The sequence below is a fragment of the Callorhinus ursinus genome, unplaced genomic scaffold (genome assembly GCF_003265705.2).
Source record: "Callorhinus ursinus isolate GAN/ISIS: 27379988/994484 unplaced genomic scaffold, GSC_fseal_2.0 scaffold9, whole genome shotgun sequence".
In the NCBI taxonomy this organism is placed as follows: domain Eukaryota; kingdom Metazoa; phylum Chordata; class Mammalia; order Carnivora; family Otariidae; genus Callorhinus; species Callorhinus ursinus.
Genome location: NW_027397071.1, coordinates 28,962,945 through 28,988,914, shown reverse-complemented (window position 1 = coordinate 28,988,914; position 25,970 = coordinate 28,962,945). Strand labels below are relative to the sequence as shown.

The following is a 25,970-nucleotide window of genomic DNA, read 5'->3' as shown; positions in this document are numbered from 1 at the left end:
CCACTGAGTCACCCAGGCACCCCTGGATTTTGTATTTTTATTTTATATCCTGGAACTTTGGTGAACTGACTTATTCTAGGATTCTTTTGTTTTTGTAGATTCCTTGTGATTTTCTTTGTAGAAAATTATATCATCTTCAAATAGGGTTGCTTTAATGCACTAGTTAGAACTTCCAACACTATGTTAAATAAGAGTAGTGAAACTGTACAGTAGCCTTGTTCCTGATCTTAGAAGGAAAGCATTCAATTTCAGTTTTTCACTATTAACTATAATGGTAGCTGTAGAATTTTGTAGAGGAACTTTTTCTGTATTCCTATTTTTCTGAGAGTTTTTATCATGAACTGAAGTTCACTTTTGCCAGATCCCTGGATATTTCATTTTCAGAAGTTTCAAAACTATGAATTCAATTTCCTTAATAGTTACAAAGCAGTTCAAATTATAAATTTCATATTGAATGAGTTCTCACAGTTTGTTTTTCAAGGAAGTTGTCCATTTTATCAGGCTGTCAAATTTATGTGTGTAAAGTTATAGTATTCTTCTATCCTTTTGATGTCTGCAAAATCTCTAGTGAGGTCTAGTTTGCTCCTAATATTAATAATTTATCTTTATTTTTATCAGTCTTGCTAAAATTTTATCAGTTTGTTTTTTTTTTCAGAGAACCAGTTATTTGTTTTATTCATTCCCCCCCATATTGTTCTGTTTTCAGTTTCATTGGTTTTGTTCTTACTATTCCATTCCTTCTTGCTTTAAGTTTTATCTTCCTCTTTTTCTGGTTTTTGAGGTAGGAGCTTAGATGATTGGTTGAAGACTAATCTTTTTTGATATATGCGTGTAGTGTTGTAAATTTCCCTCTCAGTCCTGCATTAGCTGTATCCCACAAATTTTCTTTTAATTCGCTTCAATGTCTTTTTAAAATTTCCCATGATACTTTAATTTTTTGTTCTCTCTGGTTTTGTTGTTTCTGTTTTCTTCTTTCTGCATTCCTGTAGGTTTTATGTATTTTTTAGAATTGTGATTTATCTAGTGTTTTTGAGTTTAAAGTCTTCATATAGCTTTTTTCGTGGTTGCTTTATCTATTATATTTATATAAATATCACTTGTCACAGTCTACTGGTGTCATAATTTTACCAATTCAAGTGAAGTATAGATACCTTACCGCCTTTTACATCCCTTTACTATCTGTCATTTACAATATAATTGTCTTAAATACTTCCTCTGTATATATTTAGAACCACATCACACAATGTTTAGATAACTTTCTTTAGCTAACCTTTTTAAAAATTTTTTTATTGTTATGTTAATCACCATACATTACATCATTAGTTTTGGATGTAGTGTTTCATAATTCATTGTTTGTGCATAACACCCAGTGCTCCACCCAGAACGTGCCCTCTTTAATACCCATCACCAGGCTAACCCATCCCCCCACCCCCCTCCCCTCTAGAACCCTCAGTTTGTTTCTCAGAGTCCATCGTCTCTCATGGTTGGTCTCCCCCTCTGATTTCCCCCCCTTCATTTTTCCCCTTCTGCTATCTTCCTTTTTTTTCTTAACATATATTGCATTATTTGCTTCAGAGGTACAGCTTAGTTTTCTTTCAGATGAGACTATCTCATTTAACTTTTTCATTCATGAAGATTATTTTCTCTGGGTATAGGATCTTTTTGTTTCAGTGCTTGAGAAACATTGTGCCACTTCATGCTGTTATTCTACTATTCCAGTTTTCTCCTATAGTTAAGGCTTCATGTGCTCTGGCTACTTTCAAGATTTTTTTCTTTGTCTTTATTTTTCAGAAGTTTAATTATGATGTGTCCTATTATTGGATATCTTTGGCTTATCTTGTTTGGAGTTTGCCCAATATTTGGAACCTTTATGTTTAGGTCTCTTGTCAGAATGTCATGTTTTCAGCTGTGAATTCTTTCAATACTATTATAGCCCTGCCTTCTTTCTCCTCTCATTTCAAGACTCTGTGACAGAGGGGTGCCTGGGTGGCTCTGTTGGTTAAGTATCCAACTCTTGGTTTCTGCTCAGGTCATGATCTCAGGGTTGTAAGATCGTGCCCCACATTGGGCTCCGTGCTCAGCATGGAGTCTGCTTGAGATTCTCTCTTTCTCCCTCTGCCCCTCCTGCTTGTATGCTCTCTCTCTCTCTCAAATACATAGATCTTTTGTTCTATCCCACAGTTCCCTCAGGCTCTGTTATTGTTTGCAACATATTTTCTCACTGTTACTGCTATTGGGTAATTTCTTTTGTTCTGTCTTCCAGTTTATTAAACTTTTCTCCTTTCTTACCTACCATTCTGCTGTTGAGCCTATTCAGTTTTTTATTTTGATTATTTTAATTTTGAGTTCTGAAATTTCCATTTAAATCTTTTTTATATATTCTTTTTTATTACTGAGCCCATTTGCTGAGGCTTTCTGTTTATTCATTTGGTTCAAGCTTGTTCATAATTGTTCATGAAAGCATTTTTATCATGACCACTTTAAATCTTTTAATAATTCTAACATCTCTGTCATCTGGATGTTGTTTCTTGATTGTCTCTGTTCATTGGGTTTGAGATCTTCCTGGTTCTCGATATGTTGAGTAGTATTTGGTTGAAACTTGGACATTTTTGTATTCTGATGTGACTCTGGATCGTATTTAAATCTGTTTCAGTTGACTTTTTCTGACGCTGCTCTGGCAAGGGGAAGGGTGCTCCTTTTTTACTTCCAAGTGGAACTGGAAGTCCAGATCCTCTTTTAGCCATTGTCAACGGCCAGTGGGCTCATTCTTACTGCTGGGCAGAGGTGGGAATGGCTTTAGCACACTGGGGGATGGTGCAAGTCCTGACTCTCCACCTGTCTCCTCTAACACTGCCAAGAAGGGGAGGGTAGGGGTCCCACATCACTGCCGTGTGGAAGTAGGTATGTTTGCATGGTCTCCCTGACACTGTAGAGGTGGCTTGATACCTGTTGCCTGGGATGAAGGTCCTGGCTCCCTGCTTGGTCTTCTCTGACACCACCCTATCAGGGACATTGAGTACTTCATTACAGCCTTGTGAGGGTAGAAGTCTGGGCTGCCTACCTGTCCTGTGAGGGTAGAGAGGAGACCAGTTTTTTCTGTACGGTTTGACTAGAGATGTCATTGTCTAAGAGTTTTCAGTCTTGCTTTGCTGTCACTCCCTTGGTCCTTTGGCTAGAGAATAGGCTATTGTTTGGGTTCTTCCTGTGTGTGCACATTTCTGGGCTGCCAGCCACTACTCCAGAGCTGGGGTATGTGACGGGAACTTGCCACTTTGTCATTCCTGAGTCCCAAGAACCCTAACTAGTTGGCCGGCTGCCTTCTCTCCTACCTTCTAGTCTTGTGCTTGTCTTATATATAACATCCAGGGTTTTTAGTTGTCCGTAGTGGAAAGAATAGCAAAAGATTGGTCTTCTCCATCTACCTTGAAGTGAAAGGTGCTATCAGCTCTTTTTTTTTTTTTTTTTACACGATGATCCACTTAAACATAACTTTTAATGATGGCTCAAGCACCCTTTGTTGACTGCCTGGAAACTACACAAGAAAGCACTGGCCAGTGTTCAGTGTCCAGCCTTCATTCAGCCTTTCATGCAGAAATTTATTGTCAGTCCCCATGGTGGTTGAGTTCAAGGAGACTGATCCAGCCTGAAAATATTCTTAAGAAAATGATGTATACAATGAGACAGCCAATTTATTTAATTTATAGTGATTGCCAAGTACTACATCCGTGAGGATCAGGTGGTAGTGTTTTTTTGTTTGTTTTTTTAGTGATTTTATTTATTTGACAGAGACACAGCGAGAGAGGGAAATGCAGGCAGGGGGAGTGGGAGAGGGAGAAGCAGGCTTCCTGCCGAGCAGGGAGCCCGATGCGGGGCTCGATTCCAGGACCCTGGGACCATGATCTGAGCCGAAGGCAGACGCTTAACGACTGAGCCACCCAGGTGCCCCATGGTGGTGTTTGGTTAGATAGTACATTCACAGCAAGTGGTGCTGAAGAAAGAATCAGTTAGATAGCTTCATAAGAACTTTCTTTTGGTGCAACTTTGTCCCTTCCTACTTTACATAGTGTATACATATTTTGGGGAATAAATTATACTTCGTAACAAGGTTGGGGATTTACACAGTTTAGGGTTTGTCCCTAGAGAGTGCTGAGGATCCACTTTAGTTCAGACGTTTGATGATACCACGCTGTTAGAGCCCAGTTTATCTAGCTGTGCAGCAGGCATACTTGCATTGTCCAGACAGGTCAAGTTTTGTGCCAGGGCATCCTTACCCATGCACAGTTCTCAGGTGGACACTGCTGGTTTCCTCAGTGAGTTCTCTTTGCCTACAGTCCTTACTTATGAGTAACCTATTTTTATATATATCTGTATATACTACTGGCTTAAGGCAATTTACTGTTAGGTTTGTTGTCCTTGGAGCTTTTTTTTTTTTTAAGTAATGAATCTGGGGTCACAGAGCCCCCTTCCTGAGATGCCCAAGTCAGTCCTTCTGGAGAGAGAGGGTCCATAGTTTTTATCATACTCTTAGGACCCAGAAAGTGATGCCACTAATACTTTTGCTTTGCCCTGTCATGCATATATGGTTTAAATCTCTTATGAGCCATCTTAGCTTATTATCTCCTGAAGTATTAATAGTGTCTTGCCCACTTCTGTGTTTTTCTTAATAATTGTAAATATTAAAATTTGGTAATTTTTTCTTAGTATTCTTTACCTTTTATTTATTACATATTTACTTGTATTCTTTTTTTTTAGATATTTATTTATTTGACAGAGAGAGACACAGTGAGAGGGGGAACACAAGCAGGGGGAGTGGGAGAGGGAGAAGCAGGCTTCCCACTGAGCAGGAAGCCCGATGCAGGGCTCGATCCCAGGACCCTGGGATCATGACCTGAGCCGAAGGCAGACGCTTAACAACTGAGCCACCCAGGCGCCCCATGTATTCTAACTATGTATTTTTTACTTTAACATGCAGAAGTTTCAGTATTTGAAGACAAGGCAATGTATTGCTCTTTCCTTCTGTTATTTCTTTTCTCCCTTAAGTCCTAATCTGTTACCCACAATACAGAGATACACTACACATTTTGGACATTTGTGAAGTATTTATTTTCTGCTGAGACCATTTTAAAATTGAGCTGTGGCAGGGGAAGAGAGTTATATATGCATGGGTCCTTTAATTTGTATAAAACACAAAATTTATTTCTCTTATTTCTCTATAAATGTATAAGTTAAATTATTTAGTACATTGAACATTTAATAACATGTTCAAAGAGAAAAGGTGTTCCCCAAAACAGTAATCTTACTGTTAAAAAAAATTGTCATTAAAAGATATGTTGTGATTTAAAAAAAAATCTTCACTTCTGTTTTCTTTCGATTTTCATAGTCTGATACATATATCTTTGTGACTTTAATGCTATGTAGGATCTGGTTTGGTGTATTTAGTGCAATGTTTTATATTTAGCTTGATCATTACATTCTGGTCCTAAATAAGGCCTTTAATGCCCTGCCAATGCAGAAATAGGTAATTACTGCTGTTATGAATGGTCTTTTAAAAGACTTGAGTTTGTTGGTAATTTGCCACAAGGAAAGGTTCATTGAGCTGAAATATATGCCACCCTGCACAGGAGCCTAGAAGAACTAGAATCGCCATGGAGTTCAGTGTCTGTCTTCAGTGTTGTGCACGTTAGTGCCAGTGGTGCCTGACTTGTCTGTAATTTCATGACTCTCGGATCGCACCCCATGTTGTTTGTAGGCTAAACATTTTGTGGTGGTTCTGAAATAGCTTGCGTAGCAGATTCTTTATAATTCTTTACTCAAACATGAAAAAAAACATTACTTCAGAAAGCATCATAAGTATTTTAAATTACTGCCTACATTCTCTAAGTGCACTACAAGTGTGCTGTAACTAATAAAGCTTCCCCATTGATTTAAAAGAGTCTCGGAAGAAGCTGTACTAACTAGATGCAGAGCATCTTTGATAAAAAAGAATTGGAACTGTCGAATACCTAGTAAGTAAAGAATATGGCTATATTGCAAACACCCTTACTGATTTTACATTTGTCACAGGTGGAAAGAGATAGTATTTTACCATCAACAATTATTACTCTTATTCAACTAAGTGAGACTTGATTTTTTTTAAAAGATTTATTTATTTATTTTAGAGAAAGAGAAAGCATGAACCAGGGGGAGGGGGAGAGAGAATCTCAAGCAGACTCCCCGCTGAGCATGGAGCCCACCTTGGGGCTCCACCTCAGGACCCTGAGATCATGACCTGAACCGAAATCAAGAGTCAGACACTTAACTGACTGAGCCACCCAGGCGCCCCAAGTTTTGATGTTATAAACAAACATTATCAACAAAAATGCTCTTGATATTCCACACTGTTTTTATCTTTTTATGTTGTTTTAGGCATAACACTATGTTAATAATTATCCTGTTTGGTAAAGCAAAGTAAAAACATTTGAAAAATAGAAAATGCATATAATTATGTTATTGAATGAGGAAAGTATTGACTCGCATATTTGCACCTTTGCATAGAAGTCTTTTTAAATTGTGTTAATATATACTGCATACAATTTAATACACATGATGAACCAAGAACTATGATTAATTTTTACAATATGTGACATGGTCTGGCTGGAGTTTTATCACTATAAAAAATTTTAAAAAATCCACAGATTAAATGATCACTTCTTTTTAAAAATATTTTTAAGGGGCGCCTAGGTGGCTCAGTTGGTTAAATGTCTGCCTTCGACTCAGGTCATGATCCCAGGGTCCTGGGATCGAGTCCCACATGGGGCTTCCTGCTCGGCGGAGAGTCTGCTTCTCCCTCTTCCTCTGCCTGCTGCTCCCCCTGCTTGTTTGTTTTCTTTCTCTCTCTCTGTCAAATAAGTAAATAAAATCTTAAAAAAATTTTTTTTTAATTTAGTAGCTGATTTTCCCAAAAGTTGTTGGGCATATAAAATTTTATTAAGTAGATAATTATAAATACTATTAATGTTGCAGATTTTCTTTAGTCATTAAGTATTCTGTAGGTAAAAGGGGTACCCGTATATGAAATAACACAGGAAGTCTTCTTTTCCAAGTACTTGATTTCAGAAAAACCAGTTAAAGTAAAGTCAGCATCGTTGCTTGTAAGTGAATCTTTTAAAGGCAATTTGATGCACATCTGGGCTGCTAGAGGAGACCTCTCACGCTTCTGTCAGCCCTTGAATGACAACAGCACTGTTTTATTTCCCTCTGTGGAAAGAGGATGGCGTATGTACCTAAAAATACCGTGATAGTTTTGGATCTGATGACAGTTTGAGGTTGTTTGGGAGATAAGAGTTCTTAAAAATTATTGAATATAATAATGTGTGTAGGTTCTCAATAAATACTTGTTGAATTTAACCTGAGATAGCTTCCAGATCTTATGTAGATGTTTGTAACCTCATGTATTACCTTGATTTGTAGGTCCATTTGGAAAGCACTGTCAGTTTGAAAAGTATTATGCTTTCTATCATGTAGCATGTGATTCTTAAGTCTGCCCTGCTTCCTTTTTCTTTTTCTTGTTAGACTCCTTCTATAGATTATCTCTACTTGCTACTTGAATGTTCGTATTTCCTAAGATTCTGTCCCAGAGTCTCTTTCCCATGCTACATATTCTAGATTATCTAGGCAGTTGCATTCATTTCCGTCGTTTTCCCAGATATCTTCTACTTGAATATTTATTCTCAACTCTTGACCTTTGTGCCCCATTATCTACATAACATCTCCTGGATTATCCCAGGCAATCCAACAGTGTGTTCAACATTAAGCTCATTTCCTTCTCTGCACATTCCCATCCAACTCTCCCAAGGGGAAGAAAAAAAAAAAGGAAACATACATGCATATACATATAGATAAACATATGCACTACTCCTCCTGTTTTGGAAAGCCCACAGGCCTGGAACTTTTTTTTTTTTTTAAGATTTTATTTATTTATTTGAGAGAGAGAATGAGATAGAGCATGAGAGGGGGGAGGGTCAGAGAGAGAAGCAGACTCCCTGCTGAGCAGGGAGCCCGATGTGGGACTCGATCCCGGGACTCCAGGATCATGACCTGAGCTGAAGGCAGTCACTTAACCAACTGAGCCACCCAGGCACCCAGGCCTGGAACTTTTATTCAAGTCTTGTGAATGTGAATCCTCAGCTCAGAGTATATTTTCTATAATGTGGTGACCATATCTTCTGAACCAAAGTATAAGATGCATGGTTTGACAGTATTTGAAGCCTGTGCTTGTTACTGTAATTATACCTCATTGCTTTTTCACGTCATTGTATTAAGTCATGCTTTATGGTAGACAGATACTAATAACATACAATATTAAAAAATTGCTATTATGAGACATGTGTATGTGGAACATATGCATGCATTGTGTGTGTGATTGTGCCTAGTTAGGGAGATCAGATAATACTTCCCCTTTGAGCAGTGATGACATTCCATGTGGAGGTTGAGGAATTCACCAGGCTGCATTAGGGTACAGGAGAAATGGAGGAGTGTGAGAGAGCTTGCACGAAGATCTGGTGGTAGGACGGTGCACAGTATGTGTCTCTGTGCAAGGTAATTGTAATCTTGTTAGAGGTTTTTATCCCCTCATTTCTCTCTTCCCCCTCTCTTGCTTCCTTATTCTAAAAAACATTCAAAGCTAATGTTTATATTAAAAAGAGAATAATAGTAATAGGATGCAAAATGCTAACTGCTTTTCATACTGCATGGTAGTGATTTGAGTTAGATGAACCATAGAATTTAAGGAGTAAACATAGCCAGGACTGGGACACCTGGGTGGCTCAGCTGGTTAAGTGTCTGCCTTCAGCTCAGGTCATGATCCCGTGGTCCTTAGATCGAGTCCCACATCAGGCTCCTTGCTCAGCGGGGAGCCTGCTTCTTCCTCTTCCTGCAACTCCCCCTGCTTGTATGCGTGCTCTCTCTCTCTCTCTCCCTCTCTCACAGATAAATAAAATCTTAAAAAACAAAACAAAACACAGCCAAGACTTGCAACACCAAAAAGAAAAAGGATTTGTAATGGTACAGTTTCTACTCTTGTTACCTAAAATCACTCCAGCATTTATAACCATTGCCCTGCTACCTTTTGATAAACCAAGGAGTAATTAAATCCTAAGTATAAATTTCAGAATCTTTGCTTAAATTCTAAGTGACTTATTTTCTAAATGTACTTTTTACCATGAAGTTTAGTATTCCGTGCAATCTGTCTTTGTGTGTTTGAGAGTTAATTCAGGCTGTAGAAATTCTATTAGAATGTAGTGTGGGATGCCTTGGGTGGCTCAGTTGGTTAAGTGTCTGCCTTTGGCTCAGGTCATGATACCAGGGTCCTGGGATTGAGCCCTGCGTCAGGCTCTCTGGTCCTTGGGGAGTCTGCTTCTCCCTCTCCCTCTGCCTGTCGCTCCCCCTGCTCGTGCTTGTGCGTGCTCTCTCTCTCTCTCTCTCTCTCTCTGTCAAATAAATAATAAAATAAAATATTTTTTTAAAAAATCTAAAAAAAAAACCCCAAAAAACGTAATGTGACTTTTGAACTACATCGGTCTCTGGTCTGTGGTATTCTAAACTTGGTGACTGTTTATTCTGTTGTTCTGTATATGCATGTGTATTATATTTCAAAGAGTGATTCTGAATGTTCGGTCTTCAGAACATTTCTTCAAGTGCTCTTAGTCATTTCTTGAATAGGAAAATTATGTTCGAGGAATTGGAAATTATTTTCATTGTCTTTAAACAGTGAGCTCATAACTATTTTTCTTTGCAGAAAGGGCTATTGCAAGACATGAAGTTCGAGAAATTGAGCAGCGACATACAATGGATGGTCCTCGGCAAGAGGCAGTGCTGGATGAGGAAGAAGACATGGTGATCATTTATAACAGAGTCCCCAAAACTGCAAGCACCTCCTTTACCAATATTGCCTATGACCTGTGTGCAAAGAATAAATACCATGTTCTTCACATCAACACTACCAAAAATAATCCAGTGATGTCACTACAAGACCAGGTAAACACGTAGGGGATAAGTAAATGTTTTCTGACACTTCCTCACACATATTTTGTATTTCAAGAGGAAAAAGCATTTTAAGGGGTATGTGTACTGACCCCAATGAATTGTAAGTCTCTTGGGGTACAGGACCAAACAAACGTTTTTTTAAAGATTTTATTTATTTGAGAGAGAGAGAGAGAGCGTGCATGAGTTGGGGGCGGGGAGCGCAGAGGGAGATGGAGAAGCAGGCTCCTTGCTGAGCAGAGAGCCAGCCATGGGACTCGATCCCAGGATCCTGGGGTCACGACCTGAGCTGAAGCAGATGCTTAAATCAACTGAGTCACCCAGGTGCCCCCCCCAAACAAACTTCTCTATAATTTTGCATTTTTCACAGTATTTGGTATATTTCCTTGCATATTATATGTATTTAAATATTTGTAAAATTAATGAACTTATTAAAAGCTTGAATTTTTGAAGAGAAAATGATGCTCTTTAGTATGGTATCCTTTTAAAAATATGAAATATTTTTAGCAAGATACCTTACAAAAAAAATCATTCTGTTGTCTCATTTTATGATAAAGAAATCTTTAATGAATACCTGTGTTCTGTATTGCTTAGTTTTGTGACTAGCCTCCTAAACTTCATCTTATCTTTACTAGTAGTTTATATAATATTAGCTACAAACTCCTGGAGAACGGGAATTGTGGCTTATATTTTTAACATAACCTTGCCTTTAAATTGTTGAGAAACTTTAGATAAACAAATGGATAGATATGAAATAGTCTTAAGAAAAGTAGAGGTAATTAATCTCATGAAATAAAATCACTTATCTCTTTAGCAATAGTAGCACACATTTTCTCCACACCTGGAGTTCTCACTATAATTATAAATAAATAGAATTCTCTATAAATATTGAAGGGAATGGGAATTGGGGCCTATGAGGATAAAAGATAATGTTTGAAAATACTATGTAGGATTAAATACCATGTTAAGGTAGCCTTATTAGAAAGGTTTTGTGATAGTCATACAGTTAAGAATGTATTTATCTGTTTGAAAACAGCTGAACTTGTTTATTACAGAACTGATTCTTATCCTACTCTTAAGCAAACTTATAATCCTTACACTGAAGCAAGAGAGTAACACTGATACATAAGGTTAAGGTTTGCTTTCTTAGCTGTTTGTAAAGGCTAATAGTATATGGTATATCATCTGCCCATATAATTCTTGGCTCTCTGCAGTAACCTCAATTACTCTTTTTCATAAAACCAAAAATCTACATCCATCAGCCGAACTAAATAACTCTCCTGTAAATGAGAAGAAACATGAGCTTATTTAGCTAAGTGGGTCATAAAAACTATTCATTATGTAATATTGTATATCTCAAGGGCAAGTATCCTAAATAATCCATTTTTATATAGTGTGTGGTAGATGTTAAATTTCTTTGCTTGATTGCTTTTCAAAATACATCTTGGTTTAAAAGGAACATCTCTTAATATTCACATAGTAATTTTAGATTTATTCAGTAGTTTTTTTTTTAGAAAATATAAAGTTACCTTACTTAGTTTGTGTCCAGCATTACAGAGTTGTATGGCAGCTATAAGATGTCTTACAGTGATATTGGCCATTTTTTTTTTCATGAAATAAAGAGTCTCTGGAAGCTCTCCACATATGACATTTACAGGCATCATGTAGTGATACATTTTCCCAGTTGCGTTTGGATGAGATAAAACTTCTGTTTTTCTTTCAATAGCTTGTTAGTTATATATAGGAAAAAAAAAACCCATTAGAAGAGAAGCATAAACGCTATCTTAAAAGCAGTTGGATTACATAATGAGCAGCACTTAAAACATGTTTGTGTGGGACAGAGTAGAGAAATAAGTCTCTAGCTCCAGCTCTTTCCTGGATGTATTTTGTACATACTGTACTAGGGACTGTGCTAAACTGTTCACATGTTTAATTATTCTCAGATTTTAGAGGCAAAGTCCAAATATTTTGAGTCAGGTATGAAACTGTTGAGTGGATAATAGCTATCTCTGCATATTCTTCCATCCTTAGGAACAGTTGTCAACTCTGCTCTCACGTTTTCATTTATTTATTGAGTATGTAATATATACAGAGATGGTGCTACATTCTTTTTTTTTTTTTTAAAGTTTTGGAGGTGCCTGGGTGGCTCAGTTGGTTAAGCAACTGCTTTCGGCTCAGGTCATGATCCTGGAGTCCCGGGATCAAGTCCCACATTGGGCTCCCTGCTCAGCAGGGAGTCTGCTTCTCCCTCTGACCCTCCCCCCTCTCATGTACTCTCTCTATCTCATTCTCTCTCTCAAATAAATAAATAAAATATAAAAAAATAGTAAAAAAAAAGGTTTTATTTTATTAGAGAGAGAGAACGAGCAGGGGGAGCAGCAGCAGAGTAGCGGGCAGAGTCAGTCTCTCCAATGAGCAGGGAGCCCAATGGAGGACTCGATCCTAGGACCCTGGGATCATGACCTGAGCCGAAGGCAGACGCTTAACAACTGAGCCACCCAGGCGTCCCTGGTGCTACATTCTTAAAGAAATACAAAGCAAGGCCACATCTTTCAAGAAGCTTATTTGTAATTTACTTGGAACATAAAACATAGATGTAGGAACTATGAAGATTATTTAAAGAAAACATCATTTTATGGTATTCTTACCAAATTATTTAATCCAAAATGTTTCTCACCAGAATGTTTAATCCAGACCTAATCTTGAACAAACAGGCAAATCCGTCTTGTTAGAGCATTCTCCAGATTAATTGTCCTGAACTCTTGTATCAACATCATGACAATCAAACAAGGTTTGGTTGGGGATGAGGCCGGACAGTCCTCTCTAGAGGTGAGGAGACTAAGAGATATGAAAACCAAATGTAATGTGCGATTTGTAATTGGATCCTTGATCAAAAATGTCTGCTGCTTGTTTTCAAATGGTTCAGAAAAACGTGTGTGTGCATATGGAGAGAACAAAGAGAGAAGCAAAAAATGGCAAAATGTGAAGTTAGTGAATCTTAGTGAATGGGTATACAGATGTTCACCGTATTATTCTTTCAACTTTTCTGCAGTTCAGAGATCTTTCACAATTAAGAACTTGTAATAAAATAAGAGGAAAAGTTAGAACAAGGAAATGAAAAGATAAGCATTTGAGAGTATGAGGCATGGGAAGAGTAAGCAGTGAGAGGGAGACAGACTCAGTCATGGGAGGTATATCTGTGAGGCGTGCTCTACTTAGTGAATAGGCAGGGATTGTCAGGAGACAGGTGATTAGTTAGCTCTTGTAGTTAGAAAACGAAGTTTACTCTGCTATCATGAAAGTGTCTCTGCTGTAGAGAACATCTTGTCTATAAGTAACTGTCAGGGGTTAAGTGGCAGAGTCTTTTAGGATCTTTCTTAATTCTTTTCTGCTCTTCATCTGTTTAGGTTTGTGATCATATTTAACCCCTTTCTAAGCATTGGAAATATTCTAGAATTTGTATTCTCTGTAGGACAACATAGTAATTTTTTTCTTTTAATTCATTGTTAGGGCACCTTCTGGTCTTTTGCATTAGAGCCCATGATTTGATGTTAGTTACAGATACTGATATTTCAGAGCATCACTTTAGATGAGTGCTTCCTAACTTGTAATGTGTGTATCAATCATCAAAGTACAGATTCTGATTCAGAAGGACTAAGATGGAACCTGCTGCCAAAACAGATTCTTCTGGTCCTTGAACCACAGTTTGAGTAGCAAAGATCTAGAACCTAGTTCTCAATAGGTTATGAGAAGATACATATTATAGTCTTCCTAGGATGGTGAAGTACTTGTCTTTAAATTTATATTCCAACCTCCCCATCAAAATCCATATTCCTTACCTTGGCCACCAGGCCCTTTTAAATCTAGCCCTTGTCCATTACTCCATCCTCTTGTTTATAGCCACATTGGCCTTTTGGTTCATTGAATGTACCAAGCCTTTCCCATTTCAAGGCCTCTGCACTTAACATTTTGTCTTAGAATACACTTCTCCTGGTTTCTCACCATTGACTTCATGTTATCCTTTTAACATCCTCTCAGAAAAACCTTACTTGGCTATCCTATATATTAAATACTTCCTCCAAGTTACTATGCACCATCATTCTATATGTATCTTTCCTATTACTTACTGATTTATTGGTTTCCTATTGGTCTTTTCCTCTGTATAAGCTCCTAAAAGGCAGGAACCTTGTTCATGATATTATTCACCACTGTATTCCTTGTGTTTAGAATGATGTCTGAGACATAGTACATATACGCTCCATAAAATTTTTGTTAAACAAATGAATGAATGAGAGAACAAATGAATGGACTTAGGTTCTGAAAGTAGTTCTTAGTTGAGCACAATGCCAGTGATGATAATTACTGGCAGAATGAGGCCCTCTGATTGATGGTAATATGTTCTCCCCTTACCTCAAGTGATTTGGGACACACCCACCCTTCTGCAAAAAGGACTGAACAATACAGTTGTGGACTTGGGTGAAATATGTTCTGTTGCTGCTGAACCTTTCTTATATTTTATCCAAGTATTATTCACTTTTCCTTTTTGTGTAGAAAACTTCCTCTCTAGTTTAGTGTCATAAAACTACCCAGAGCTGTACAGTGGATGTTTATTTTAAGTATAGGCATGAGTAGGAGTTTGGTATACAGTAATTACTCAAGTTAATAGTAGCATTCATTCACTAGATAGTAATTACAAAGTTGGAATTTGGCCAGGATTGTCAGGATGACATTCCTACTTATAGACAGTGAAAGCAAGTTCTTTCAGATAATTAATGTTGAGATGAATCTTATTAAAAATGTAGGTCTAGGTACACTGTTATGGTGCTTTCTTAGCTTTTTCTGTCGCACTGATTCAGGTCTGAGTCTACTAATAGATAAATCACAGCACCAATCCCTACATCGCTTGTATTTTCCCTAAAGGTCTCCTCTGATGACTTGCTAGCCTGACTCTGCTTGAGTTATAAAATCTGACAGAAATCACAGTTTCGGATCTGCTCCAGGCTAGCTTTAAAACATCTCTTTTCGTGTAGTATATCTAACAACTACTTCTGAAAAGTCCTTCTTGATAGCCTATTTCAATCAGAGTATGGAAATACTCTTTGAATAAGTTCGCTACGGTGACTTTATTTCTTCTCCCCGAGCCACTGTGTTCAGTGTCTTCTGTCTCCTTAAATCCATTTGCCACTATTATGCTTTGCTCCTTTCACCTACCACTTTCCCTTTCACTAGTGCCAAATGTAGTCGGTGAGAGTCCATAGTGAATGGCATGCAAGTTTGCTCACCTAATCTCCACTTCCACTCACTCCTCTCTATTCCAGAGCCTTATCTCGAGGTCTTGAGCAGGATGCCCCACTGCGGTGGAAAACCTGAAGAAAAACCGAAAGACTAGGCGAGTGGTGCAGGAGAGGTGAGAGGGCAGAAAGTCACAGAGCAGGAATTGCAGTAGGGCTGACTGATGAAAGGGCGAGAATGGGGATGGAGGGAGGAGAGTCAGGGAAAACTCTGCAGGGGGCGCTCTGGGGGAACCAGCTAACATGGCTAAAAGGGGAAGTGGCTAAATTCAGACTTTGAAAAGGAAACTTTTTATTTATTTATTTTAGGGGGTGGGGCATGAGGGGGGAGGGGAAACAGACTGCCCGCTGAGCATGGAGCCAGACCCTGGGCTCGAACTCATGACCCTGAGATTGTGATCTGAGCTGAAATCAAGAGTCATCCGCTTAACAACCCAGCTAAGCAACCCAGGAACCCCAAAAAAGAAACTTTTTAAAAAGGTTGCTCTTCAAAGGGGGTCAAAGGATGGTTATAGAATTTCAGCAGCATGTAAATGACACTTCTAAATGCTCCCTCCGCCTATTCTCCAAATTAGTCTGAACCACTGCTTGAACCTATTGACATCATTTGTTTGCTTAGCACTTTTTTCTTTTCTGTAAAGGGAAGGTCAGTCTCAGCTCAGCATCTTTTGATTTATTGCCAGTTGTAAATCAGCCACAGCTTTATTAATGAGACTTTAACACATTGCCTTAAATGTTGATGAGATGAAAGAAAAAAACATATGCACATATATGCATATGTGCCTTCAGTATTCTCATAGTTGGAGATTAGAGAGAGATTCTGTTTTGAGAGACTTTAACAGTAATAGGGTAGAGAATTTAAAAGCAATAATAACCCATGTGAATTTACCTCAGAATGAATTTAGAAAATAAAATGCGAAGTCCTATATAGACATTTAAACCAGGTCTCTTAGTTTTGACTAGCCATGTTCAGCAACCCCCGAGGTTACTCAAACTAGTAAAAAGGCAAGAATAAGTCAGCGGTCATTGGTGCAAAAATGGTTGTCCAATACAAGGGGAGTGAACAGGGTGGATTGGACTTGGAGGTTATAATGAATGTGATGAGGAACATAAACAGTTTTGAGAGCTATATCTACAGAGCTTTGAGATCTTGTGATGAGTTTCGAATGACTAGATCTGAGGGGTTTCCTCCGCAGTGGATAAAACCTGAAATTTTCAGTGCCCAAGTTTGTTGATCAAAATCATGATACAAATGCTACTCTCCTTTCTTTTCACATCCTTCTGGGTTTTTTTCCACTTTGCTTCAACTGAACAATAATAAGGAAATTAGCTTGTGGTATAGAAGGATGATTGGACCAAAATCTAAGGTATGTGGTTCTTGAGCTTCCTTTTAATCTATAAAATAAGAGTACAGGATATCCTAAATCCCTTCCACCTCTAAAATGCTGATTCTGTAAACAAGAGAGCTTGAGGTTGGTGACAGCAGTGGAAGATTTCATGCCTTGTTCTGTTCTCCACCATCACTCAACTCTTCCCTGAGTCCCAGCTGGAAACAACCCTTTTTCTTATTTCCTTTGTTTTTAAACTGTGTTTCTTGGAATGCTTTGGTTCCAGTATGCCTTAGGCATCACTGTGTGCGAGCAGAAGGAGATGGAGTAGGCAGGGTTCATTCTGCTCCTGTCCTCACTTCTGTTTTGTATCTTGTGGTGGCTTACAAGATAATCTTTAAAAATCTGTTCTACTTCAGTACACTTTTTTCCCCCTTATCATGAAAGCAGTGAATATGAGAGTCTGTCTTTGCTAAGAGCTTTTATAGACCTCAGGGACTCCTTTGCAAAGCACTACAAAAACAAGCTTCATGTAAATAAAACCAGGCGGTAGTTCCTGGGCCTACCTTTGCTGAAGCCTTGCTTCTCAGTGTGGTCCACTGATCTGCCATCCTGTGGAGACTTGTTAGAAGTGCAGAATCTTGGGCCCCACTCCAGACCTACTGAATCAAATCTGCATCTTGACCGGAGTCCCAGGTGATTGAGTTTGAGAAGCCCTGCAGCAGTCCAGACATTATCCAGCTTCCTGGGCTCTACACCTGATGGTGAAGGACACATGTTGCATGAAGCGTGTCCTTAGGAGTGTTCAGTTTAATCGTGACTGTCTTGAGGAAAGATGGAAGAAAGAAGGATCCTTGAAGTGTATATTTATAGCTAACTCTTATTTCCACCTGAGTCTTTTACCACAGTGTACTCTAAGTTGGTACTATCGATCCTCTCTAACATGTGGCTTTCTAGAACACCATTTTCCCAGATTTCAATCTGCCGTCTCCTCTCATTTTTCTCCCACACCATCACATCCACATTAAATCTGGGCTTCTGGAAAATAGAGCTGAGTTGCTAAATATGCCTTAAGTACCCTTAAACCACCACCTCCCATTCCTATTCTCTTTTCCTTCTATTTTCCCCCTCATTTTTGGCTGAAATAATGGAATTGATTTTCACAGAACCAAAGGCTTATTGGAAATAATTTACCAGTAAGTGGCAGTTTATAAGGACTTTTCATATTCAACATGTGAATTTTTTTTTAAGGATTCAGTTTTTGGGTTATCTAATTTTAATTTTCTGTTTCTTTTTCATTTGTCTTTTGATATTTTCATTCTATTTGGAACCTTCCTTAAAGAACAGATAGGAAAGAACATGAGAACCTCAAATCACACATTTATTTGGCTCATTTTATTTATTTATTTATTTTTTGGTTGGGGAAAAATTGTAACTATCTGCTGAATATAACTGTGTATTTTCTAATGCAACATAATTTCATCATCTACGTTCAATTTTCAGATTTAAGGGCTTGTATGTGTGTGTATAAGATAATAAGGTTCCTATCACTTCCCTTCTAAGAACACCGTTATTTCCCTTGGAATGTGAGTTATTAAGGCTTCCCCTAAGAAATAAATTTTCCCAGAACCTTCTGTTTTTCCCTAGTTCACATTCTCTGACATGTGGCCGCTTCTGCACTGTTTTGTACTCTGAGCTACCAATAGGTCTCTTCTAGGAGGCAGCCATCATCATTCATTGCCATTAATTTATCGACTAATCTGGTAGAAGTGGTCCAGAATATCTCCGTGTGACTAACTCCATTCTAAAATGTAAATGCAAGATTGATAAGTTGTCAGAAGTATGCAGTTGACAGGCCCGTGCTCTAGAGACTGAGGTCACAGCTTGCAGAAGCTTTCAGTGTAGTTTAGGGTGGTGGGCCCCCTACCCTTCAGCCCTTCTCCATCACACTGTATCTAGTCCCTAGAAGACATTCTTAACCACTTGCTGTTTATCATGCAGAAATTTGCTTATCAAAAATATATAACATGTTTGAGAGTGTATCACTGCTTTGCAGCTAGTGATACTTAGGCTTATCAAGTTCTATATTAATCAGCTCTTAAAATTTTTTTAGCATATTTATACTAAAAGAATTTTTCTATTAACTAATCTTTTGAGTGCTTTTAATTCCAGCAAATTAAAATAGTAATAGATACTCAATTTTTAAAATATTACCTATAGGACCTCTCTAATTTTATTAATCTTTATCAATGAACTTACAATATCTGCTCTTTTTTCTTTAAAGCCCTCTGATAATCATCATCTTTTCTTTAATTATTTTGGTTTAGGGATTACTTTTTGTTTTATTTGTTGAGTCACTAGTAAGTATGAGTTTTTATGAATAACAAGTCTCTGGGAGTAAAAAACAGACTTGGGCGTGTGTTGGTACCCACCCTCCCGTCACTCATGTGAATTACTCACTGTGCAGCATTGTAAATGATTGCACTATGTGGATTTTTCTTTCAGGGTTCTCTCTCACTCTTTTCTGAGTGTGGTGATAATGGCTCTCTCTGTGATGAATTGGTAATTACAGATCACACTGTGCTCTCCTTAGTTGAAACCTGTGTTTCAAGCTCTGTAATTGTCAAACTTGTGTGATTTGTTTAAATGTCTAAATGGAAAGTATTTTACTATCATCAGATTTCATTTTCCTTTATATTGAACTTCAGTAATGAGTGTGTTCTCCTGTTTTAGGTACGCTTTGTAAAGAATATAACCTCCTGGAAAGAGATGAAACCAGGGTTTTATCATGGACATGTTTCTTATTTGGATTTTGCAAAGTAAGTTGTACCAAAATGACACACTAAAGAATGCTTTGTACTTTAGCAACCTAAAAAGAGACACATTTATTAAATTCTTATGATTTTGATTAAAAAAAAAAAATGTGCTGGCTTGCCTTTGCCACTTTGAGATATAAATACACCTTCTAATGTTTTACTGCCCTCTAGTGTTCATAAGTTGATTACTGTCACATTAATTTTAGAAATTTTAGAAATTCAAAGTAAACTAAATGCAGGTGAAGTTATTTATCCTTATTCTGTTTATGCATCTTATCTAAGCAAGTGACACTATTTTAGGAGAGTGCCATGTTTTAACCTAGAGGCCAATCAGATTCTGACTTACCATATCACTGATTGAGGACTGAGAAAGCGAAGAACCCCATCACCTAGTTATTGGTTACCCACGCCTCTGCTTTTCAGCCAAGAGACAGTGAAGTGTACATTTTCTTTTGGGCTACCTTGTTTTTGCTTTAACGTTGTGGTATATTCAAAAGAGACTTTTTAAAAAATAGTGATTTTTCTTTATAGTGATTTGCCTGAAACTGGAGATAAATAACTGATTTTCCATATTTTGGGGGGGTGGAGTGGGTTCTATCATAATTCTCTCAAGAAAAGTTCATAGAACTACAGGCCTACACATGGTATCCAAGCACTGTGTGGCTCCCCCTAGAGTCTGTGCCACACTGAAGTACTATTCAGACAACTGGGCAAAAGGAATATTCTAAACATAGATTATTTTATGAATCCATTTGAATGTTTTTTGTAGCACATAGAATAGCATTATGGTAAAACCTCAAATCCAAATCTTTTCCCCAATAACCTGTACTAACTTCAAAGACGTATTTAAAATGTATTTTTAAAATGATTTATGCTCAGACATGTTCCCTCAGTCATTTCATTAGCAGTCATGACTTCAAAGTAATATACTCTCATGTATTTGTCAACTCTAGAGAGTATTCTGTGTCAAATTTGAAAATTAAATTGATATCTCAGTCATTTTAACCTCCTAAATTTGAAATGAAAAAGAATTGAATGAATTATTACTGATTTAGATACTAACCCTTAGCTTTTTGAAGAGCATGTAATTAAAAGGGAATCTCCCAGATATTACATACATGAAACGATGTATTTTTATTTCTAGTTCCACAGTACTCAAGATGTTTCAGTAAAATGGCAGCTTTAGAGTTAGATGTACATTTTTCTGTAAATAATTCATACTGCAATATTGAAAACATTTTATAGGCAGCTTTAAAATAAACTAATTATTTTTTCCTTGCAGAGGCACTGAACCAGTTTCATAAACTCCATCCATATGCATATTTTCCCTCAGGGCTGCATTATCCTTCAATTGAATGTTTGTTACCCTTTCACCTAAATGATTTATTTTTTCCACACACAGCTTGGTTTCTAATACTTGAGGTTTCCATTATTAAAATAATATATTGAGTGCTTTTGCTTTTGGCAAAAATCTTGTACTTGAAGCTCTGGTGTTTGCTGGGGTTCTTGCAGTTGAAAAAGTATAAGGTTTCTTGAAAAGATTAATCTCATTTATTAAATACTAACATGAATGTTTAAGGTTTTGAATATTTCCATAATGGGTCTCATGTTACTGGAAGTGAAAAGTATTGTGAAAAATTTCAGTAGACTTTTACAAGATCTAAAACAAACGCCTGAAAGAAATCACCTAGAGAGAATGTATTTTGAGGTATATAGTCAAGAACTATTGTAGATGTAACTAGTATCTTTTAAAATAAATTTTAGTTTGACAGGCATACTGACCGTGAAGGAGTAAGGAAGAGGAAACAAAAATCACCTCACCAATTTTTAGAATACTTTTATTCTTCAAAACATATTCTTGACTGCCATAGTACTTTGTGGAACCCATTAAAATACTTGCCTTCAGGAGAAAACAGTCGAATTTGGTAAAAGAAATGTTTAATCACTTAGCTTCTCAGTTGCCTTAAAAGAGTCCCTAAACAGCATGTAAATTCAGTATATCCCAGGAAACCCAGGAAGCAAGATAAAGAAAATTAAAAAAGTGATTTCTGGTTTAGACTGATCACTAAGAAGCACACATTTTATTTGTAAGCCTATATGTGTTCAAGCCATGTTTTGGCTTTATTTTTCTGGTTTTATTCAGAACTTTAGCATAGTAACAAAAACATCTCCTTGTTCTCAGTTTGTATTCCTGTCCTGTCTTGGTCCTTTTTGTCTTAGTCTCATTCTCGTTTTTGTTTGTTTGTTTTTTAGCACATTTCCTAGTTCCTTTTTCCATTTCTCTCTTTAGTGTTCAATTACTTTTTGTTTTCATTTCAGTTGGTGGACAGCACAATTTTTAAAATAATATAGATATCATTAATGTCATAAATTTAAAACTTTTCATGGAAAGAAATTGTATAGGTTGGGCATTTTCAAAATGTCCTAGAGTGCAGGCAATATAAAGTTGAATAAATAAGTTGTAGTTCTTGTCCTCAGTGAGTTCACTGAAACCCCATTTTTTTCTGTAGTTATCAGTTCATTATGTTTCATTATAAACAGTGAAAATATTACAGATCATCCTTCCTTTTAAATTCATACTCCTTCTTTACCAGCAGCATCTATTACCTCCACTTGATTTTCTTCAAATTTTACAAAATAAAAACATTAGAACACCTCTTTCATTTATTTCAGTGACATTTCCCTTTATAGTGAATAATATTGAGCTGAAAGAATACTCTGTGAATGCTGGTTTCGATCAGAGTCTGCTGAGATTTTCTATGATCTAGCTACCTATGGATGACATGTCAGCATCTGTCTTAGGTATTTGGAAATTATTTTTGATACAGCAGTCTTATTCAGGTGCATGTCAGGTGTATACCTTTGTGATTGTCCCCAGAAATGAGTATGGGTCTTTGTCGCTGTCATTCTGGGTCTTTCTCAGAACAATTGAGGTGAATCAGTAAAGAGCAGATTATGTCAGGACAAGAAACACAAAACTGAATGCTTTACTAGGTCTGAAATATCCTAGAGAGTAATAAAGCGACAATATTTTAGGCTTAATGTAGTTTGTTAGTGTATAGATTTATGTGAGATTGTCCCTTTTATCTTGTACTTCTCTGCTGAACCAGTTGAAGTTTGTACCATTTTCTCTCGCTTTCAGCAAATATGTCACAACATTATAGAAACATTTCTTAAGTTATTGTAATCATTACAGGCAATATGCAAGAGTTGCCTTTTTATTGACCTTGTAACACCAGCTCTTTCTACAGCACTGATCCTCTAAGACTGTTTAGGAGCAGTCTCCAAAAACCATTCGGGTCTGCGGTTAAATCCTCCCCGTTCCTTACTGGCTCTGCCATTTCAGCCACATCACTTCAGGTCTGCATTTTCCCCATTTGTAAAGTGAAGATTAAATTAAAGTAACTACTTCCTGGTGGTTGTGAGGATTAGATGTGATAATGTATGTGAAGCAGTAGGTTCCATGTCTCACACAAAGCAGTGTTATGTTCTTTTATAATTCTGTCTTCTCTCAGTTACCACGTTGTCTTACTGGTGTTTTTCTTCTCTCTGTATGAATCCATGCTGGCCCTTTTTATTCCCAACTCTTAATAAAGCATTGCTCAAGACTGTCTTTGCCTCCATTATTCCCTTGGGGGAAGTTTGCCCATTTTTCTTTATCACGACATCGAAGCCACAGGGCGCCTGGGTGGCTCAGTCAGTTAAGCGTCTGCCTTCGGCTCAGGTCATGATCCTGGGGTCCTGTGGTCCAGCCTGCATTGGGCTCCCTGCTCCGCGGGGAGCCTGCTTCTCCCTCTCCCTGTGCTGCTCCCCCTGCTTGTGCTCGCTCTTTCTCTCTCTCTCTGTCAAATTAATAAATAAAGTCTTAAAAAAAAAAGACATCAAAGCCAGAAACTAGAGTCATCTTGGACAACCCCTTTCTTCACCACATACATTTAATCAGTCACCAAGTCTTTTGAGTTTGACTTCTTTCTCTTAGTATAAGGCTTTTGACATTCATTCAATGTATGTATCGATCAGTAGTTAGTTCTTGGATGAGTAGTATTCCATTGTGTGGATACACCACAGTCTTCATCCATTCACCAGTTTGTGGATACTTGGATTGTTTCCAGCTTTTGGTGATTATGATTAAAGCTGCTAAAACATTTGCACATAGATTTTATGTGGACATACCTCTTCATTTCTCTTGGGCAAATAGAAGCGGGATTGCTGGATTGTATAGTAACTCTGTAAGACACTGCAAAACTGTTTTTTCGTGTGGCTGTGTTATTTGCAATCTCACCAACAGTGTATGAGAGTTCAGGTGCTATGCATTCTTGCCAGCATTTGGTATTGTTTGACCTTTTTTTTTTTTTTAATTTGGGCCATTCTAATAGATGCATAGTAGATGAATGCCCTTTTTAAGAGGTAAATAATTACTACAGAAATCACATCACCACCAGTGGGACCAACAGATCCCAACAGGTCATTCTCTACTTTTGAAACAACATCATGGGAACCTGCCACATGGGGAGGGATTTGAAAATTTCTATGAAACTTTAGGGCTAAGAGAGTCCAGAATAAATATATATAAGATATCAGCGTCCCCAGTGAGACTGCTGCTTCCCCAAAGAGGTTAAATCTAGTATGAAGCAGAAATCACAAAGCATCATGCTTCCCAAAGGCTAGTCAGCCCTCTTGCAGCTTCATCATGTTCCATGTAGGCTTTGTCCAACTAGACGACAGGGTTACTTTCAGATGTTCTGAGTATGCACTTGTTCTTTTAACTATTCTCGACATTTATTCATTTATCCAACTATATAGAGTGTAGTTGTAAAGACATGAGCCTAGTTCATGTTCCTTGCTTTGTCTTACCACATACGCTATGTGGCAAGAATAAGGTTTCTGAAATGTCTTCTTACCAATCTGCTGCTCAGATTATATTTTTTGCCTTTTGATCTTTATAGAACATCACAGATTCCTACTAAGTATGCTGTTCTCTTCCTAGGAAGATCATGTTCTAATAGGTCAATAATAGTTTGTATTTTGGGGATGAAGATGGATTGTCTTTTCTTCATCTGAGCCCTCCTGAGGAACAGCTCAGATACCCAGCCAGGTTGAAAGGTGGAGTTCATGACCATAGAACACATCTCCCCCCTGTACAAAACTACCTGGTTGACAAAAGAATTAAACCTACAAACCTAAAAGGATGCTTGTTTCCTAACCAGCTGAGCTGAATGGCCCAGATGCTATTTTTATCATGCCTGTTTTCTGTTAGAATCTCTTGCCTCCATGTCTATGTAACCATACCTAACATATAAGTAATAGTCTTATCCATCTTCAGAATGAGTTCATACATGTTATCTCATTAAAATCATACTTCATACACGTAAATGCCACCCAAAGCCATGCCCTAGAAAGTCATTTTCCAGACAGCAAAAAGAATTTTGTAGAGTGCCATATCCCCTTTTCAGTACCACTTGGTAAGAATTGCTGTCTGTCCCACATGTTAGGGACTTGGGGGGAAGGAAAAAAGAGGAAGCAGTGGTGGGATATGATAGGGGAAGGAGGTAACTCCCGAGAGAATGACTTAGGGTGGTCACTGGCTAATAATGGAGATGGTAAGGGGGTTCCCAGGGAATCCCATAGTTTTAAGATTGGAGTCATTGCCCCATCATCCCGTGCTTTCCCCTCCTCGTAGTTTCCTATTACAAGACTCCGCTCTCTCAGTTAAGGTAGCAACTGTGTTTTTCTTTTTTCTTCTCTTCTCTTCTCTTCTCTTCTCTTCTCTTCTCTTCTTCTCTTCTCTTCCTTTCCTTTCTTTTCCTCTTCTTTTCTTTTTTCTTTCTTTTCTTTTTAAAGATTGATTGATTTGAGAGAGAGAAAGAGAGCATGAGTGAGAAGGACAGAGGGAGAGGAAGACAGAGAATCTGAAGCAGACTCCACACTGAGCATGGAGCCTTACTTGGGGCTTGATCTCACAACCCTGAGATCACAACCCAAGCTGAAACCAAGAGTCCAACTGTACCAACTGAGCCACCCAGGCGCCCCTCAACTGTGTATTTCTGATGCCCCCCACCAACTCTTCTCGCTACTGAGTACACTGTCCCACAGAAAGGCTTCCTAAGTGGTTACTTCCCAGCAGTCTGTTCAACCTAATTCTATAATATTCAACACCTGTGTGTCTGACACTGAACACTAGTGATAAAGCCATGAATAAGAGGGAAGCAGTTCCTGCCCTCATGGAGCTTCTACTGTAATGCCTAATGTGACAGTGCCATATATTTGGCAGTGATACTGTTTCCTCTTTTAAAAGCTTGTGAAAAAATTGTTTACTGCATTATTGGTTTTATGAATTGAGTGAAAAAAATGCATACCAATTCTGATTAACCAACTCACAACTTTAATATTATGATAATGTTTGACAGGAGGGTTCTCTGTAGTTTGCAGTATTTCTGTATGTACACAGAATTTTAGTGACCTTGAGTCACTTAATGGTGAGAAAAGAACTAGAAGTCAAAACAGCTGACCCCTTC

At 37.7% G+C, this 25,970-nt stretch overlaps 1 protein-coding gene across 4 annotated transcripts in view; it reads left to right on the top strand.

Moving 5' to 3' along the window:
* The window catches only part of HS2ST1 (heparan sulfate 2-O-sulfotransferase 1), a 171,514-nt gene that overhangs the window by 127,023 nt on the left and 18,521 nt on the right, over positions 1–25,970 (top strand). For all 4 annotated transcript variants that reach the window (XM_025872126.2, XM_025872125.2, XM_073896377.1 and 1 more), the window contains 2 exons: positions 9,776–10,014; positions 19,373–19,458. In XM_025872126.2, the coding sequence (XP_025727911.1) occupies positions 9,776–10,014; positions 19,373–19,458 (325 nt within the window). The remainder of the gene's footprint in view (positions 1–9,775; positions 10,015–19,372; positions 19,459–25,970) is intronic.